Consider the following 20,792-nt stretch of genomic DNA (forward strand, 5'->3'; position numbering starts at 1 on the left):
ATGGAAAGAAAGAGGAGCTGCACACCGAAATACAAATTAAGCTAAGCTAAGATCATAAGGAATAAAATTCGAGGTATTTCGTTGATCATTGATCTAGGGGTGTTCATTATACTGTTTAAATCGTAAAACTGAACCAAATCAAACGAATTTGTGGTTTGGTTTGGTTTAGTTTGATTCGGTTTGAGAATTTTCTAAATTGTGGTTTACGATTTTGATTTGTTTTATTGAATTTTATAAATGAACCAAATTGTAAATTGAAAATACATATATATATATATAATATGAATATATGATATACAAATATTATATATATAATATATCTAAATGGAATGCGTAAAATTATAAATATATAATGAACTCTTTAGTTTATAATAAAATAATTAATAAAAGTTTTAAGTTTTAATTTTGGGAGAATGACGGTTCAGCCAAGCATCAGAATTCTTAGGCCCAAAGTACAGTTGGGGTAGGTGCTAACTTGGAATTGATGCCAATTCATGGGCCGGTATTGGTGTATAGGGTGAGGGTATTTGGCATTTTGAATTTTCGTAGGTTTGAAGTGGAATTTATAATTTTGTTGTGAGTTGCAACGTAATTTTCCGTTTAATTTTTAGGGAAGCTATTTGGACTTTCTAATTGGGTTAAGCCCAAAAGAATCATAGAATGGTCCAAAGTCCCCAAACCATATTAGAAACCACACTAAACCGCAATAAAATGGTTTGGTTTGGTTTGGTTTGGTTTCCATATTAAAACTGTTTGGTTTGGTTTAGAAATTTTTCAAACCATAATTTATCGGTTTGGTCTAGGATCTTCTCCAAATCACACCGAACCGAACCATGAACACCTCTACATCAATCACCTTACGAGCCAGCCAATCAGCCACTTGATTCGCCTCTGGAAATATATGTTTGAATTTGATGCTTAAGTTGTACATGGAAGACAGGCTGAGGCACTCTTTGATGATGCGGTCCAATCTCCAAGGGGGGATAATTCTACCATAGAGGCAGTCGGCGACAAGCTTTGAGTCTCCTTCGATTGTGATTGCCAAGTCCCTATAGTTGATCGTAGTGTTGATAGCTTCCCAAGCTGCCCAAGCTTCAACGAGATTTATCGTAGTATGCCCAATATTATACGCCTTTGTTCTTTACTTATAAAAAAAATATATATATATATATATATATATTATACGCCTTCGTTTCTAGGATCTCAACCTGATGATTTTTAACGACGCAACCGATGACACATTTACCATCAATTCTATAGGAAGCATCAAAGCTAATCTTGATGCTACCTGGCTTAGGCTTATACCAACCAACATAAGTCCAATCCTTATATTGCAATGATCATTGCTAATCACATTATCCTTAATCTCACTCCATAAAGCATAAGATATATCAATAACACTTTGAGGATTAACAACTTTATCATTAAAGCTTTTATTATTATTATTTATATTTTTTATACAGGTAAGTTTTTCTTTATAAAACCAGTCAATCAAGGAAAAAGGGCAATTAGAAATTCTGGCCCACCAACTATTAATGGAAGTATCCTCCAAACATGACTTGATACTTCACATTTAAAGAACAAATGGTCAAGGCAATGCCTGACTTGAACCCAGCCCGTGAACAATGCTAAGATTGATATAAATGATTGCTTTCTCTAATAAGTTATGGAATGTGTAACTAGGGGTAGCATTTTTCAACCCAATCCATTTGACCCACCCATACCCGTCCATGTGAGTAGCAGGTCAATATGGTTGATTAACCATTCTAAAACAATTCTCCTATTATTAAATAAGGCCAAGTTTGGAGTGCTTATTTAAAAAAAAAAGTGTTTAAAAGCAAGTGTGATGTGGGTATTGGTATAACCAACCACTTCACTAGATGATGACACGTGGCACTATTCATGGGCATTTTCAGCACTTTGACCTCAGTTAAGGGTATTGTCGTAACTCCCACAAGTCACTACGAGGCATTTACTACAGGCATCACATTCTCGGCTATACTTGCTCCCAACACACTTATGAAGGGGTAATGCTTGGCCGTCATCCTTGTAACAACCCTATTCATGATCGAGATTCACGTGACGGTTATTGATTTCCCTTTACTCCTCTCCCAGGTGACTCCGACTATAAAAGGGCACCAAAGTCTAAGGTACACTTACACACATTTCAATTATCTACTATATTCTCTTGCTGTGACCTTGACTAATTTGATTGTCAGAGTCCTTGCCCCAAAGAACACTCCCAGAGCCTATGATGTTTTTTTACTTTTTGTATATGGGACCCTCAACTCTTGGCCTCAAAAGTTACCTTGTTGCCCTTGACTCCAAATTTAGTAGCAATAAAAGTGCTTATTCAAATAAACATATATTTGCATTTGACACTTAACTTTTTCAAATGCTTATTTTAAAAAATAAGTGCTTATTTCATAATAGGTGTTTGGTGGTCTATTTCTCCAACAAGCACATATTCATTTAAAAATACAACTTTAGCCCTCATTTTAAAATTGGCCTTCAACATTGGCTTCAATCATGGCAAACCTAGATCGTCATCCCCCATTTGGATTGTCAAGCTCACCTAAAAATTCATACCCACATGCCCAAATCCATTAAAAACACATCAAAACAAGAAATACAAACCAAGACAAAGAGAGACCAACCAGCACCATGACTTTCTCTTTTGCTTGGTCTTGACAACCTCGATGGATTGCTGTTGATTCTCGATAATCAGCTTGTCAAGTTATGTATCATAGGAAGAAGTGAGACTGTGAGAGTATTAACGAATTCGGCTCGGTCAGGACAAAGCCCGTTTGAGCAACTTTTAAGCCTTGCATTGTAAATATCTCCCTACTTATGTGCTTTATTTAATGAGGAGATATTCCTAATGCAAAGTTGCAAAAGACAGTTGGAATGGTGTGGGCACGAGCTTGCCTTGACCGAAGCTGATCTTAGTATTAACAATATATATGATATGATATATGGTATTTGGCTTTATATATTATATTGTTATACGTGTGTATGCACTATGTACTAGGGGTGCTCATGGGGTAATTTTCTGGACCGACCCGATATATTCGCCTTTTACATTTAATCAAATCGAAACCGAACCGATGTAACCGGTTAACCGCAGTTCGGTTTGTTGATTTTTTATGCCCTCAAAATAAAAAAAAGGGAAAAACACAGTCGAAGACGAAGAGAACTAGGAGATGCAGCAGAGTGATTGCTAGTGTTGCCGAGCAAATGCAGCCGAACCTTTGGTGTTGCCAAAGCAGGAGGGATTGCCAGTGTCGGAGGCCATTGGTGATTCGATCAGAGGGCGGAGCGCTAAAGGCCATCGGCCCATTGGGGAAGAAGAGAACTGGGAGAGTGGGAGTCTGAAAGAGTGAGAGTTCGAGAGAGCTTAGAGAGAGAGTCCGTTGGGGAAAAAGGGAAAGAAATAGAACTCATAGAGAGAGTCTAAGAGAGAGAGAGAGAGAGAGGGAGGGAAAGAAAGGGATTAAGGGAAAGACTGAAAAGTCCTTGGCTCCCTGCGCGGTGGGTGTCAGTCTGTCAGACTGGCGAACTGAAACCTCAATGTTTGAGTTTGACCACTCTCAGTTCGACTTTTTAAAATTTAATTAGATTTTCAAAAAATATATAATATATAATATTATATTATATAAATATATATTATTGACATATATATCGGTCAGTTCGGTTAACGACCGGTTCTTTTAAATTGTTAACTGGAGCCGAACCAAAACTGTTAATTTTTTTAAAACATCAAACTGAAACCGAACCGACCGGTTCGATTAACCATTTTTCAATTCGATTTCGGTTAATTTTTTTGGTCGGTTTGGTTTTTTTTGCTCACCCCTACTATGTACTAAATATCATTATATGTTGGGTAAATTTCTTAAACTACCCTTATGGTCTAGCTAATTGATTAAGTGTACCCTTACTGTTTAAAAATTGACTAACACTACCCTCACTGTTTCTGACAATTGACTAATACTTTCTTTACCGTTAGCGCCCGTTAACATAAAGATTAAAAATACATTTTTACCCGTTATTCTTTTTCAAAATTTCAAAATAAAACAAGGAAAAGGGGAAAGAATAACATCCCTTAAAGTAGGGTTGTTCACGGGTCGGGTTGGATCAGTTTACTGGGGTTTTCCCAACCGACCCGACCTGGTCGGGTTACCTGAGGTGGAAACCGAAACCGACCCACTGATAGGCAAAACCGACTTGGTCGGTTTGAGTCGGGTTGGGTCGGTTTCGATTTTGCTCCTGTACAAAAAGGACAGAGAAGCCTAGAACTAGAAGGAAATTTATTTGAGAAGATGGGAGAGCCAAGTTCAAAAATCAAATGATGTCTTGAGTTGAGGACTTGAGGGGGGCGGACCAAGTTAGAGAATAAAAGATAAGACAAAAGTTATCAATAAAATAGAAAGTCAAACTGTTTTATAAAAAGAAGGTTGAAATATTTATATTTCAAGAAACTTTTTAAATTCTAATATAGGTAAAAAATGACACCTAATTCTAATTGTAATTGCCTAATGAGTTACCTATTTGGTGTAAGAGACTATAGAAACTAGGATAGATACAATTTAGGTAAAAAAGGACACCTATTTCTAATAGAAGACAAAAGTTATCAATAAAATAGAAAGTCAAACTGTTTTATAGAAAGAAGGCTGAAATATTTATATTTCAAGAAACTCTCTAAATTCTAATCTAGGTAAAAAAAGACACCTAATTCTAATTGTAATTGCCTAATGGGTTGCCTATTTGGTGTAAAAGACTATAGAAACTAGGATAGATACAATTTAATTAAGTAGAAACTAGAAGACTAGTTAAGTAGGAATTACCAAACTAGAAGACTAATTGGTTCGGTTCGGTTCGGGTCGGTTTTGGTTTTCACACAAGAAAACCGAAACTGACCCGATATATCGGTTTATGAATTTGCCCAAACTGAAACCAACCGGTGCTGATGAAAACCCGGCTGACTCGGGTTGGGTCGGTCGGGGTTGGTCGGCTTGATCGGGTTGGGCATTCTTATGAACAGCCCTACCTTAAAGACTTTAGAGACTTGATCATGGGAGATAAAGTCGAATCTGAGGCAGACGACGGAGATGCATTCTCCGGGGATGATGACAAAGGGGGTGAATTTGAATTCGATGTTGTTGTGGAAACCCGCAAACTGAACTCTCCAATAGAAAAACCATCAGAACCATTGCTCTCAAATAGAAAAACAAACAAAAGCAGCTTCACAACATCTACAACGTTTACAGATCCACCGGAGGCTGCATGGTGGAGAACAGTGCTCTAATCCGGCCCACAGTAATGATTTATATCAGCCTTGGACAGAGCAAGGAATAGCTTGAAGAAATCAATACTACCATAAGTTGCAGCAACCATCGAAGGAGGACTATCTACTTCGAGCCCTTTTGGCGGACATACCAAAGACCAATCTCATTGATAGAAGAGGCATCACTCTCCAACGAACGCTTGAAGCCTTCAACATCAGTGTTAGCCACGAGCTTAAGTAAACTCTAGAAAGAATCTTCAGTTTCTACAGTGGAGTTTTTCTTTCTTCAAAGGATGAAGGAGAAGACGGCAAGAACGAAGTGGACTTTAACCGCTCCGATCCACCACACATACTTTGATTGCCTGGAAATCCAACGATTTCCAGATTCTAAAGACAGAGACAAGCTAAGCCACGATCAAGCACTCCATTAACTTCACAGATCTCTCTTTTGTTCCAATAAAAATAGTGCTTACGTTGTCACTACCATTTGAATGTGATCGACTCACTACAGGAATAGAACTCCCACTACTATGGATAATACCATCGATGGGAAGAGCGAGAGCAGACCGCTGAAAATGGATATTTCGAATCTTCAAATCTGAACAAAAAATCATAAGGGTAGTTTAAGAAATTTACCCTTTCGTCTGAAGGAAAATATAGGGAAAGAAAACCTTTACAACCCTTATATTAGTTCCTTCCTTTCCCTACCTTTTCCTTCAAACCAAACATAGCCTTATATATTACATTTTTAAGATCAGAACACGCTTGTAATTACAAATAAAGAATAAAAGCATATTGGCATATGTTAATTTGAAGGAACCAAAATGCAAGGAAAACACCACTCAAATCTCATGTCTTGGATATTGGTTTTCTGCCCAACAAATATCCAACGCTCAACAAAATCAGACCGGTTTATGGAAACCCGGCCATTACAACGCGCATAGCCACAGCCCACAGGGTGGACTTATCGTTGACACTTGGAGGGTGATTCAGTAATAAAACAACTCTATTCCTTGATTGCAATAACTCCGTAGCCTTACGCTCCATTAATGCACGTTCTGCTGGCTAAGACTTTCGGATGCCAATCAGAGTTGTTTAACATGGTCGTCCATTGGACGTGCCGCGCTTACGCGTTGGGGAGAACCCGTAATTCTCCCCCTCCCCCCAGGCCCCAATCCCAGTTCATGCTGCATCCTTTCTTCCAGTTTCCATCTTCAAGCACATTCTGCAGTAATCTCCAATTGATCATATCCATCCACCGTTTTGACTCCTCAAAATTCATCCAAGTTGTTCCGTCGATCCCTCTTTATCATCCTGCACCATTTTCTTCTCTTTTGGATTTCCCGGATTTCAACAATCCATCGTCATAGCATAGGCTGCATAGCGCAGCAGACATCTCTCTCGTCTAGGGTTTTGTTTCTGTCAAGAGCTCCTCCCTTCAAGCAACATGGGTTACGAAAACGATCCGTAAGTGCTTTCAGATTTCCAAAATTTCCTTTTTTTTCCCTTAATTCTACGGTGAAGGAATAAATAATTTAGGGTTTTCGAACCTCGGTTATCGTTGTAGGTACCGTGACGAAGATGGTGAGCCTTTGATGGACCCAGACATGCCATCCGATCGGGAGCCGTCGCTTGAACCAGAAGATCTCGACGAAGACTGGCGGCGAGAGCGATCGCCGACCCCGGTTCATGAATCCGATTCTGCATTGAAAGCTAAGCCAAGGAAGAGGCTCATTAAGAAAAGTACTGCGAAGGAAAGTACCCCGGATTTTGGTGTCGAGGATGATGTACAAGATTTTGTGAGAGAGGATTCTGACAATGAGCCATCGTCCTCGGCGCGTAAGAGGAAAGTCTCCAAGGATGCTGGAAACGGAAAGAAGGATAAGAAGCCGAAGTCCGACCGGAAGCTTGGGAAGGTCTTCAAATCTGGCTCAAAGAGTGGGAGTTCTGGAAGGTCCAGGGATCATCAGAGTGGAGACCCGGAGATGAAAGAGATGTGGGATACGATTGCTGGGGCGGATTCGGAGGTAAGGGATGGTAACAAAAGCCCAAACAAATTGTGTTTGCAGCCTCATGGTCATGGTTCTCTCATTATATGTATTCTTTATTTCCTTTCCTCGATTTAATTTGATGAGTAGGTTTGAGCTTTTCAGGTTGCATCATCGTTTTTGTTTTTGTAATTGCAATAGGATGACCACGAAGGTGTCAGAACTGTGGATGATGATAACTTCATAGATGATAGCGGTGTGGATCCTGCCGACCGATATGGCAGTGACAATGAACCAGGCTTCCTCGGCGATGCTCCTCAGGTTAGAAATTCATTAACTCATTTCGTACGCATATTGTAACGGGAGATAAAATGCATTTGCGCTACTGCATTTCCAGACCTCCTGGAAGCTGTTAAACTTTTGTTTTGATTTAGAGTATGATTGTTTATGGCATAACCTGTTCGCATATTTCTTCTATTCTCATTCATTCTTTAATCGTTTCTCCCCCAAATTCTGGCAGGCGGAAGAGGGTGAAGAGGATGATGAAATCAAAGAACTCTTCAAGATGGGTAAGAAGAAAAAGAAGAATGAGAAAAGTGCTGCCGAAATAGCCTTGCTAGTTGAACATCTCATGGCCGAACTTGAGGTCACTGCCGAAGAAGATGCAGAGCTGAATAGACAGTCTAAACCTGCCATTAATAAACTCAAGAAGTTGCCTCTTCTGACTGAGGTCCTCTCAAAGTACGATCATTATCTGCTATGTACATGCTTGAGCCCCGTCTCCACATAGCTCGCAATTAGAAAAAAGATATATTCTAGTTAAAACAGAAATATATTCTGTGTGCTCATTTCTTCATTCTCGTTTTGCCTGTTTGTCTCCCAGGAGGCAGCTTCAACAAGAGTTCTTGGATCATGGAGTACTAACTCTTCTAAAGAACTGGCTCGAGCCCCTGCCAGATGGAAGCTTGCCCAACATAAATATCCGAACTGCAATATTGAAGATACTGACTGATGTATGTGTGTTAGTCCTCCCTCTTAGTTATTGGCTTGTGGTAATGATTATGTTGTCTCTGAATAAACTTGGTCTTTCATAACATGGGATGCTTATTCTTCTCTACAGTTTCCAATTGATTTAGAACAATATGACAGGAGGGAGCAGCTTAAGAAGAGTGGCCTTGGAAAGGTTTGGGCTTGCCTTAGTGAAGCAATTATGTGTTTGTCCTTTATGGATTCTTGATACCTAGCAGCATGGATAGTTATTTTTTTCCCTAATGCAGGTCATCATGTTTTTGTCAAGATCTGATGAGGAGACCACTTCCAACAGGAAACTTGCGAAGGATTTAGTTGACAAATGGGTATGCTGCAAATACCAAATCATGTATTGTATGAAATCCATGATTAGTTTTCAAGAAATTCGTGTGTTTTCTATCAATGAGGCATCTATAGTAGCATGACTTAAGGGTGGTATAATGGGAGGAAACCATGAGAGACCAATATTCAGTGAGTCTTCCAGCTAGGGGAGCTGTGCCCCAACTCCCAATAAGAAATGGAGTTGCTTGTGTTTATCCAAATTTGAAGTATATCTAGGCTTATAGGGATGTTGACAGACATCAAAATACTATTTACTGATGTAAACTCTTAAAACAAGTTTTTGATTTGCACTCACTGATGATTTGAAATGTTACACACAATTTACTTAAACAAAATGAATGCAGAGTCGACCTATATTTAATAAGAGCACACGTTTTGAGGACATGAAAAGCTATGATGATGAGAGAGTTCCCTTTCGGAGGCCGGCAGCTAAAAAGTATATCCAATATTTTCTTGTCTTTTGTTTTTGAATTGTATTAGCTGTTTATCAATTTGAATTAATACTGTTATTATTGTTTTTTACATTGCTGGATAATTGTTCTTTATAGGCTAGTAACCAAAGCTGCAGGATTAGAATCAAGAGATGACGATCTTGATTTGGCTGAATTTTCACAGTAAGTTATCATTGGAATATAGTATATCGATTTGTAATGCACATGTCATTTGCTGTGTGTAGTTGTGCAAGATGTTTCTAATGTATGTCTTAATGCTTGTTACTCTTTGCAATGTAGAGAACCAAAGTCTGGCCAATCATCCAATAGGCAACATGCTTCCAGGCCTGAAGCCCTACCAATGGATTTTGTGATACGTCCACAATCCAAGATAGATCCGGATGAAGTCAGAGCCAGGGCTAAACAAGTCGTACATGATCAACGCCGTGTGAAGGTTAGTTTGTTGTATGGCCATGGAAGAACAAAATGTGTCAGAACTTATTAAGCTTGAATCCTATGCTCAGTTTACCCATTTGAGATGGATTTAACTAATTGCTTGGAATCATTATTTGATGCTGCAAACCTATAAATATGCTGAAAAGTATTTTATTTTGAGTATTTTGAGTAGTTCCAAGTTTCTGCAGGAAAAAAGAAAAAAAATAGTTCAAATTTCAAGTGGACCGAAGTTTATATTTCTATGTTCAACTGATATTGATAATCATTCTGTCACTTTATGAAGCCAGAGCAAAATCAGCATTGAATTTGTTGAACTAGATAGATCACAGGATCCTATTACCAACTACTAGGTGAAATATGATTGAACTTGTACTATGTGCCAGATAGAAAGCTTTTGTTAATCTGTTCTTATCATTGTCTGTCCTTATTTGGTCAATTTTTATCATCTGACTTCACCGTATTCTACTTTGCACTCATCATTGTTCTTATTTTTGTTTTATGTTTTTAGTCTTTTTGTTAGGAAAAAAGAAACAATTAATACCTAAACCTCCACCACTATGATTCACTTCAGTCTTTCTCTACCCTATATGAAACAGTGGAAGAAATCTGAGCCAAATTCTTTCTTCTGCTGTCTGCTTTATCCATCTTATTTTGATCCTGTCTGCGAGGTTGATGCAATAGGTGGAAAATAATTCTTGAATAACCACAAAGATTTTCTTCTTTTCTACATTTTTCTTGATGCCTAGGGCAATCAAGTACTTAAACTAATACAAGAATAAAAAGGGAAAAGGAAAAAAATAATTCTTAAAAGACTATGTAAAATATCGTAAAATACTTTGGAATGATTTAATGTGAAATTATTGATAACAATCAGCTGGTATTCTAGGTTTCATGTGGTGCAACTTGTATGTGGAATGGAAATGGTTAACTGAGTCTAACTGTTTCTCATTATTCAATGATAATCACCTCCTTTAGGAGTTCAATTAATGGGTATCATGTTTGTGCTTTTAAGTGCTACTGTGCTAGTAATAATAATTCTATCACTTAAAACAAGTCAACATGCTTCAATCCCTGGTTTAGAAGACAGGAATTTTGTGGAGCTATCAACATCAATAGATAAGAAGCATTAGTCAATGGTAAATTGGTAATGGTATTTTCTGGAGCGCAGCTGATTTGAAAACAGCAGAAGAAAAAATGCTAGTGAAGGGAGATATCTTGGAAAAATTCTGGTGGAGCATCTATTTTCATGTCTAATTTTCAACTGATACCCTAGGGTATTAAACAATAAATGAATTTTCTTGGATGATGTAAATGGTGTTATCTAGAGCTGAGAGCTCAAACCTAATATTTTATTTTTAAATCTCATAAAACCAATAGTTGTAAAATCCTACTACAAGGAAGTTGGTGTAAAGGTTGTTTTGTTGATTGCAGATGAATAAGAAGTTGCAACAGTTGAAAGCACCAAAGAAGAAACAGCTTCAAGCAACAAAGCTCAGCGTTGAGGGTCGTGGCATGGTCAAGTTCTTTTAGCTGTCACCACTCACCTTCCTACACTAAACATGAAAGAGTGCATTACATAAATGTGACGCCAAGCTACCATTGTGGTGATGAGCGGAAAATCTGTTGATGGTTTTGATGATTTATTTTTCATCTACTGATACCTTCTTTTATGGACAATTGTGAATGGCAACGATATTCTGTATGGGTCTGTAGCCGAATAGAAGGACGGATGATTTGGGATAAGCAAGACCCCCTTCCGCTCATCTCCTCACTCCTGAGTCCTGAGGAGTAAATTAAGCTGATCCTGGACAAGGCAGTCTCTTTTGCTAACTAAGGTTGATCGTTCATTTTCAAATTCATGTAATAAATCTATGTTTTGGAACCAAAAGATATCATTAATACATGCAAGGCATTTCTTATATTTGATTAGCCCCAAAATTGGCGGGGATGATGGAATGGGTTATATTGTCATTGTGAAATAGTAGGATTCATGTACACGAGGACAAGGCTTTGATAATGATGATAAGAATCGGTTATGATGGTGGTGCAGCATTAGCTAATTTTTAATTAGATCCTTCTCCAAATTGGAACTCCCTTCTACGACCCCAACCAAACACGGTGAACTGCTTTTTGATTTTCATGCCGGCGTGACTGTAATTGTGGAATCGCACGGGAGCGGTTCTGCCTATTAGACGTTTCTTTTGCGACAGGTATGTCGCCCAGAATACTTTGGTCTGGTCTTAAGACGCATTGTGCGTGTTGGTGGAGTGGGGAAGTTGGGAAGGGGCAGGGGGGTGATTTGCCTTCTTTTCTTTTCCATTTTTAGCAAGTGGGTTTAAGTTTGCCTAGCAGCCTACTTTGACAAACCTGGCTTATCTTTAATTAGCTTCAGCTTTCATATGTACTTTGCTTCTATTTTAAATTTGTAATAATTTCAGATTACTTCAGATTGTGGACAGTTTATCCATGCATAACAGCACAAATATTTTTATTTTGAATTTGAAAAAAAAAACAAAATCATACATAATCAAATGCCTCCAAAGAAAATTTCTTGTTGCCTTACGAACACCTGCGTTTTGTACTCTTACGGGCACTTGTGACTTGCGAGTGAGTGAGCATTGTTAATCTCTTCAAGAGAGTAGGGGTGAGAAAAAAAAACCTAAAAACTGACCGAAATCAAACCGAAAAATTGGTTAATCATACTGGTCGGTTCGGTGTTTTTAAAAAATTGAAAGAATCGGTTTGGTTTTGGTTAACCAATATAAAAAACCGGTAGTTAATCGAATCGACCGGTATACATGTTTTTCTATATATTTTATATATTATAAATTAATAAATATGCATCATATATAAATATATATATATATATATATATATATTTTATAATATATTATATATATATATATATTTTATAATAAATATTATAAAAACTAAAAAACCAAAAAACCGATGAACTGAACCAACGGTTAACCGACCAGTCAACCGGTTAATCGACTGGTTTCGGTTTAGTTCCAGTTACCGGTTTTCCAAAAACCAGTACTACCGATTCGGTTCATAAAAAAAGGCCGAAGGTTTGGTTACCCGAACCGTGAGCACCCCTTATTCATCTGTTCGCAAAAGACAATTTTTTGAGTTTGACATGTGCATTCTTCACAGAAAATGCTAGATTTTTCTAAAATCGAAACCAAAACCATGTTGAATTTCTGGTTTCAAAAACATGTTTCTATCTGTCATGTTTCATAAATCATATAATTTCAACATTCCTAAATTTATTTTTTATTTTGAAAACCATCATATAATTTCTATACTACAAAATTTATTTTTAAAACCAAACTTGTTTTTACCTTTCAAAACAAATATAGAGTTGAGCATGTTTTTTTCTTTGATGTGACAATTTAGAAAAACAAATGAAAACAATAACATTCAAATTGTAGGACAATCCCATATGGAGTAAAAGGTTATTGGATTCAAATAGATCGAGGGAAAGGGAATAAAATTAAGGTCATGTTGGTATTTCAGGAACTTACTTTTCTGGGTAAGTACAGTTATGGACTCCGGATCTCCTGTCCATGAGAACTCTGCCCACGCCTACCCACAATACACCACCCCCTGTGAATTGGGAACATCTCACCCTGTATAATACTATGCAGAGGATGAGATGTTCTCCATGTGTGGCTGCGATAAACGTGAACAGAGTTCTCGTGGGTAGGAGATCCGGACTCGGGAAAATGATACCTGAGAAAATCAATACTTAATACTTAAATTTCTATTAGTTCGTTTGGCAAATCTCTTAGTTGTTCTGAAAAAACTCTGTTTTCTTACCAACAAACACTCAATACTTAAATTTCTACTAGAGAGAGAGAACTAATAACTTTTAAACAATATTGAACACAACATTTTTAAGTCAAGTTTATGAAACTACAATATATTTGCACAAAATGACCCGAAAATGGGTCTCTATCCTCTTTTTACACCTATGTTTTTTTTTTCCTCTAATTCCCAACTAGGAGTCTGAATCCTTCCAATTAGTAAAGAAAGGACTCCATTCATTTCTTTCCACATTCCCAAACAACCTATACTTCCAGCTCTCGTCTTCCCTGTAATCCATCTCAGAATCCGGCCCATCTCTAATCCCCCTCCTGATTTTATTAACTCTGCCAATCACTCCTTGAACAGCTAAATCAAAAGCATCTTCAATGGTCTGTAATCCGGACCTTGGGTCTGCATATATCAGTCTAGGAATCATCTGTATAACTTTCTCCCTCATAGATTTCACCTTGTCTCTGGGAATCCTAAGCAGCCTCTCCTCTATATTGACTTTCCCTGCCTTCACATCATTCTCGGAAATAAACACAGAGTATCTTGAATAATTCTTGGGTAGGTGCCACAGATATTGAACATATGCAGACCCTGGATGGAAGAACACTGGTATGCATCCAGCCAACATCGAATCAAAAGCCGATTTACGAGTGTATGAATCGCCGGAAGGCTGTAAACAGAAAACAGAGCTTTGAAATAACTTCATCACATGACTTGGCTTTTGGCATTTGTTTCCCCCGGAATCACAACTTAGCAACCTGCACCTCCTTCTAGAGGCTATGCATTGATCTATAATGTCACCCCTGATCGACCCTTTGAGGTTGGGACGCGGAGCACCTGCGAAACAGAACAAGAAACGCCTCTTGAGTCTCCTCATCCTGTTCTGCCATTGGGAGATCTCATTGTCTCTTGAAGGATGGAAGTAGGTTGGATAAGGAATTGCAAAATCGTTTCTGTGCCAAGGGCTTGATTCAATCACCAAAACAGACATGTTCTTAGCTTCAGGCAAGATCATCAGCTTGCTACCCCAATCTTGGTCCTCTTCTGTCAACCTCCTGAAGTCCCATGTTATCCTTCCTGCAACTAGGAAGTGATCCCTCCCCCACATAAGCTTCCATTCATCTCTCTTAGTGAGCCACTTCATAAGAGCAAGCGCAGCACTGTCTCGCATTGATGTATTAAACCCCCAGAGGTAACGGCTTACATCCAGACCTGCATAGAAGGGTACATAAAAGGCTGAAGCCAGAGATGAATCGTTTGTTAAGCACTTGTAGTGTTTTATCCTTTCATGGAAGATGACTTCCAAAGTGAATTGGTCGGTCACATACCAGCTCTTGTGAGAGAAGACTTTTTCGGTGTCAACCAGTTGAGGACCGAGGCCCCCGTTCTCCAAGGCCCTACACATATCATACCACAAATTGATGGACCGACAGTCTTTGATAATTTCATCATTGAATCTACTAGGGAGATCATAGAGGTAAACATAACGACCGGAGCAGATATCGGAATCAGGCCCCGTCGTGTTCTCTGTAATGGGTAGTCGTTCATCAGCTGGCTCGGATCTCTTGCTCTTGTCAATACTAGATGTTTCTTTCACAGGTTTATCCTCAACCGGTTCATCACCCTTCTCCTCCATTGGTAATGCTTCATTAGTCACAGTCACTCTGTCAATAGAGTCGGACTGATTACGCATGACATGATCCGTTGCAGGTGATCGAGTAATGGGTTTGGCATCGTTTTCTGAAATAGCCATCAAATTCGAGTAGGGGGACAGAACAGGGTAGTCATACCTGCTCTTTCCATCGAACAAAGTGACAGAACTGAAGTAAAGAAAGAGGAAGGATAGAGCAAAACAGAGAGAGATGAAGAACCAGAAGAACCGAATATGACACTTGCCCACGTTAAGTTTCTCCATCTGCTCCGCTTCCGTCGTGGTGCAGAACAGTCTCCAGCAATTTCAACTATTTCTTCCCGTCAAAAGAATTCTTCAAAGAAAGTAAAACAACGAAGTGCAGATTCATACCGGAGAGGATCAAAGCGTTCAAACGAAGAAAACGAATTAAAATTGAATTGTGGAAGATAGCGAAGGAATAAACGATTGCTTCGACAGCGGAAAGAGAGTGGGGGGCGTGGCCCGTTTTGGAACCATTGAAACTTTCAAAGTTTCCATGCTTAGGGGCCTATACTTGTAGCGTTTATTGCATATATGGTTATATATTAATAGCAAATCTCCAATCTAATTCCCAGACGAACACTGGCCTCCCCGCTCTTCTCGTTTCCTTACATGTAGCTCGGGTTCGGGTCAACTCCGTGATGCTGGTGCACCCAGCTGATCAATGATATCCTGGTTCACAAGTCAACTGATCCGACGGTAGCAAGCTGTAACTGTAATCTAAACATAAATGAGTCGCCTTAGGTGGGACCAAGCAATGGATGGTCGGATTTCTGCTTATATCATGTGCATGCAACATAATGTAATCCTTGAGGATGAGGCGAAAGTCAAAAAATGCCAAGGAACTTCGCTACGCTACCTCAGCCTCTTCCTTCCGACCTGAGCCAAGACCCAAGAGCAAGAGGATCTCATTCTTTTCTCCTCCTTGGGGGGAAGAAAGATTCACATGTGAATGTGATGCATAAACACACATGCATTGCACGTGCAAGAAGAGTTGTGATTTCATTTTTTTTTGTAAAAACTATACTGTACTCCATCTCAGAATTCTAAATTATACTACAGACCTAAGACAATTCAAAATATTAAATACGTATTAGCATCAATTCCGAATTTTAAATACCTTTACCCCAACTGTAGGGTTAGAGCTAAGATTTGTTGGGTGGACTGAATAATAACTCCCCTTTTTTTATAACTGGCGGCGTACATGACACATGCAATAAGAGTAATGGAATTGGCATGGCATGGCATGGCATGAAGAGAAAATGACTTTTTAATATGTTTTTTTCTGGGATAATTGGGATAAAGACTAAAGAATTAGAGTATTTTGGAGATTTAATAAAAAATTGAATATTCACAAAATTGAGAGTTTTGTTTATAAAAAACTCTCTTTTCTATATGAGTTTTGGTTTGAAGGAAAAAGAAAGAGAAAGGTGGAGAAACTGTAAAAATTTCTCTATCTTTTCCTTTATTTCCTTACTTTTTTCTTCAAACCAAAACAGCCTCAGCGTTACCATTTATTACATGGAGTCAAAGTCAACTGCCAAGACCATCTTGCTGAAACCTTCCAATATGGCAGGCCATTGGGACCTTTGTCTTCCCATTGGTTCTAAGTACTGTATCTAGAAACCTACCCCCATCCCCTACCAAGAGAAAGGCGAACTTTTGGGTGTAGGGCCTAAACAGGACCAAAGATCAGTTGGACAAAAACTGAACTGTTTGAGGTCACAGCCTTCTGATATTACTGCATTTGATGGGATGGTTGAGAAACGAAAAATAATGCTGAAAAAGAAGTTCTACCTCTCCTCTAAATCAGATGGTTCAAATTTGTTTCAGCTCTACTAAACTTTGTCAGTGGCAGGGCAGAGGGCACCCACTTCTTTTTCCTTTTCTGTGTGGAGACTGGAGAGAGGTGGCCGGGTGGGGGTGATTCTGGATATGTGGGAATGGGATGGTGGCAAGTTTAATAGGAGCTACACCCATCTGGGCTCCTATGTCCCCTAAGGGCCCCAGGCCCAAGGAAACGCCTAATGATATTGCCAAGTGGTCCTGGATTTACCCTCCAATGTTGGGTCACTCACTGTTCAAGACCAATGGTTTAGATTTACGAGGGTCCAAGCTCATTTTCCATTGTTTCTTCTTCATGATTTTTCTTATTTCAGCCTTTGAGGAGATTGTGCTGCTAGTGCACCTCCGGCCTCTATTCAAATGTTAATGTCCGTTTGAGAGAGCTGGAGGAGCGGCTTCTGGTTTTCCAAAGATCTGTTCCTCACAACACCTTCGAAAATATCTCACATAATTTGTATTGTTATTCATAGGAAGATGTTCCCAATACATAATGGGATAGGGTTGTGAGGTGCAACAAATCCCAATTCAGTCCTTATATGAACAACTATAAATTATATTTGGTGAAAGATCTTTAAGAGCTCAAATTAGATATCAGTCAGTCATTTAAAGGGCTATTCGTTTCAGCCTCTTACTCCTTCGAATAATTTATCCCAAGAATTTAAGCTTCAAACCTGCTGAATCAATTTAACTATTCCTCAATTCAGCCATCGCAAAGGACTGGGTCCTTGGAATATAAATATAAATATCTACAGTACAAATATATACATAATGATATAAAATACAAGGTTTTGAACTCCTTCCAAACCGAGCTTAATTAATTAATTTCAATGTGCTCCAGTGTCTCCACCGTCACCATAACTGAATTGGACTTTTCTGCATTTGAGGTTTAGCCGTTGAAGAGTTTTTGACACGTGGTTTGGTCCACCACCAAAAGCACTCCCCGAGCCGAACGAAGGATTCCTAACCGTCGGTTGTCTTTATTTACAAGACCACTAGTCTAATTAATACATCCGTCCCCGTAATTGAATTCCTTTCAAGTTTCAACGAAACTTCCAGCCTCTCAAGTTGGAACTAGTCGTATATGATGGGCACAACTGTCTCTCTAACGAAGACCAGATTTTTTGAACCACTGACGAGAATGATATCCGGTCCAACCGCGTGAAGAGGCCCACCTATTTGTACGCGCCAACACCAACAATAGGGAGCATCAATCTATCAACTCAAATTACTATAATACCCTTTACATTATAATGCTTGATTTGGCATCACCTCCAGATTACCATTACTTTGCTTCATTTATCTTTCTCTCCATTATTATGATTGGTTAGCATTATAATTTAGAACAATGAGGAAGTAGGCATCATAAAGTATGTTCATGAGACATCTACTATACCCACGACAATAAATAGAGTTCGAATCTACTACAGAGAAAACGCTATCCACACCCTACCCACAACCAAATGAACCAATGTCAACTGCTATTCTGAACTACTGTTAAAAATAGCTTTGAAGTTCTGCCTCCAATACATGAACAGTTATTGCAAAAAATTCCCCTGAACTATGAAAATATTCTATTATTAGACGCTCAGCATATGATATCATGTAGTTTTTCTCTTAGGCTGTGTTTGGTTTGAAGGCAAATGTAGGGAAAGGAAGTGAAATGTATGAAACTTAAGAAAGGTTATGGAAATCTATATATACAACCTTTCTATAGGTTTTCTACCTTTTCCTTCCAACCAAACATAGCCTTAGTGAAATCTATTATATATACTAAAACGGGAAGGACTAGGGTCTGGGCGACGTGCAGGAAATGGTATGCACACATAAATTTGATTCAACCGTGCCAATTTTGCTCAAATAAAGGTCCATTTCATCTCTCACTTCTCCCTTAAATAATCTAATTACGTGTTCCCTACTCTTTTATCTTTTAGTACATGTTGCCCATTCAAAGTTCTACCACTTTATCAAATCAATGTCGATTAGGTTAAGGAGTATCAGTACGTGTTGCCCTCCTTCACCCGCAAATTTACCACCCAAGCGATGCCCTTCTGTGATAGGCTGGCGTACACTAGACCTAGCATTGTAAATCCACTTCAACCGCCACCATATCGCTTCCACCGCCTTCGGCCACAGTTATGAGAGCGTTGCTTCTGAGCTCTGTGCTAACAAACGACAATACTACAACTCATTGTTGAACCAGAATTTATGGATTGATGTGGAGAATTCAGCGGCTCTAATGCCTCCACCTGCGTGTGAGCTCATTGCTGGCCGAGCTGTTTGTGCCGACGCCAACCGCTGGTTCAGACGAGCAAAATCAAGGGACCCCGTTGGTCTTCAACTTGGATTCGGAAGTTTCAGCAAATAAGCTTAAAGAAATTTCCGAAGCTTTTTCGTATGAATTATCAATGAATAACTAAATACCTACCCTTAGTGAAATCTTTACTTAAAAAAGGAAAAAAAACAGTTAGGCAAAGAGAATGATAACGGGTTGACTCCGTTTTTACATTATGTTTGGCTCAATTTGAGAAGAATGAAAATACAAATATATACGGTTATGCAATGTGGATTGGTTCCCATATTTTGTCATGTGCATCCTAAACATTACATCAGCAAAAGATCATTAAGATAGAGTAATAAATGGAATTCGTAGATAGTAAAATTAATAGGGTTTTCAAAGGGTAAATTATAGATAGGTACTTGTACTTTGAGGGTAGTGACAGATAGGTACTTTGAACTTTCAATTGCAACACTTGAGTATCTTGAACTTTCAAAAATAGACACTTGGGTCCATCCATTAACATTCCATCAATTAAACATTACATAATATAAAAAATTCCCTTCTCGTGTCTTTTATAAATCATTATACGGGGTAAAATCATCACCAGAGAATGTTGTTTCCAAAAAATTGAATATATTATTTGTTGTCCATGTGAGAACGTCATCGTGAGGATGATATCAGAAATACATGAGAAGGGTGTTTTTGAAATTATGTAATATTTAATTGACAGAATACTAATGGATGGACCTAAGTGTCTATTTTTAAGAGTTCAGGGTACTCAAGTGTAGCAATTGAAATTTCAATATAACTATTTGTCACTACTCTCAAAGTATAGGGTATTTATTTGTAATTTACCCATTTCCAAAACATCAAGTTCGTTTCAAATGAATGGGTTTTTAATGATTCTGAATGACTATGATCATATAAATCACTTAAATGAGAATCATTTATGTTGGAAAACACTACCTAGATGTGTGAGATAAATTTTAGGCTTGCAAAAACACTTGGCAATAAGTGATGTTCAATTTATTTTATGATTGGGTTTGGCATGGATTCTCATTTAATCTAAGGGGGTGTTCTGCAATATAAATGTTTTTTGTTTCATTTGTTTTTGCATATTGCCATATCAGCGGAAAAAAATAAAATAAAAACATGTTCTTGAACTATATTTTTTGTTTTCAAAGGGAAAAATAGGTTGGTTTGTTTAAAAAACTTACATATTTTTTGGAACCAACAAACTATTGGTTTTTAAAACAAAAACAAATTTTTTAATATAAAAATTATATAATTTATGGACATGAGATTGAATAATCAGATGAAAACATGTTTTACTAAACCAAATCCAAGAACATGTTTTGGGTCTCAGTTTTGAAAACAGAAAAAAACAAAGAACCAAATACCTGTTTTTTGTGTTTTGTTTTAAGAAACAATCTATTTTAAAACATGATGATTTTGATTTATTTTTGAAACTGCCAAAAAAAAAATCATCTTGTAAAACACCCCTTAAATATGAAATCTTAAATCAGTTATAATAACCAAGGAGGCATTTCATATTTGACAGACCATGGCTGAAGTTGAAGGCTTGAGGTTGAATTTGATTACTAATTACTACATCTTCAAATATTCCATATGTTTAATTAATCTTATA

At 38.0% G+C, this 20,792-nt stretch overlaps 2 protein-coding genes across 2 annotated transcripts; one reads left to right on the forward strand and one right to left on the reverse strand.

Annotated features, from left to right (window-relative positions):
* The first annotated feature begins 6,322 nt into the window (after positions 1–6,322).
* Positions 6,323–11,449, forward strand: LOC104597171 (protein IWS1 homolog 1-like). The gene is made up of 11 exons (XM_010258600.3): positions 6,323–6,751; positions 6,852–7,311; positions 7,474–7,593; positions 7,793–8,013; positions 8,156–8,285; positions 8,393–8,455; positions 8,550–8,627; positions 8,988–9,079; positions 9,192–9,257; positions 9,375–9,528; positions 10,962–11,449. The coding sequence occupies exons 1-11, from the start codon at positions 6,732–6,734 to the stop codon at positions 11,058–11,060; spliced, it is 1,503 nt and encodes a 500-aa protein (XP_010256902.1). The 5' UTR covers positions 6,323–6,731; the 3' UTR covers positions 11,061–11,449.
* Positions 11,450–13,398: 1,949 nt separating this feature from the next.
* Positions 13,399–15,914, reverse strand: LOC104597170 (xyloglucan galactosyltransferase MUR3-like). Its single transcript, XM_010258598.3, has one exon. It carries the CDS (start codon positions 15,262–15,264, stop codon positions 13,534–13,536), a length of 1,731 nt encoding a protein of 576 aa, XP_010256900.1. The 5' UTR covers positions 15,265–15,914; the 3' UTR covers positions 13,399–13,533.
* Between the last annotated feature and the right edge of the window lie 4,878 nt (positions 15,915–20,792).

Source organism: Nelumbo nucifera, chromosome 2, assembly GCF_055504915.1.
Source record: "Nelumbo nucifera cultivar China Antique chromosome 2, China Antique-T2T, whole genome shotgun sequence".
Taxonomy (NCBI): domain Eukaryota; kingdom Viridiplantae; phylum Streptophyta; class Magnoliopsida; order Proteales; family Nelumbonaceae; genus Nelumbo; species Nelumbo nucifera.

Bases quoted from the DNA above. Each gene is read 5' to 3' on its own strand.
- LOC104597171 (XM_010258600.3), top strand. From the start codon at position 6,732: ATGGGTTACGAAAACGATCC. The intron at 7,594-7,792 runs GTTAGAAATTCA...AAATTCTGGCAG, and splicing joins TCCTCGGCGATGCTCCTCAG to GCGGAAGAGGGTGAAGAGGA. The intron at 8,014-8,155 runs GTACGATCATTA...TTTGTCTCCCAG, and splicing joins CTGACTGAGGTCCTCTCAAA to GAGGCAGCTTCAACAAGAGT.
- LOC104597170 (XM_010258598.3), bottom strand. From the start codon at position 15,264: ATGGAGAAACTTAACGTGGGCAAGTGTCATATTCGGTTCTTCTGGTTC.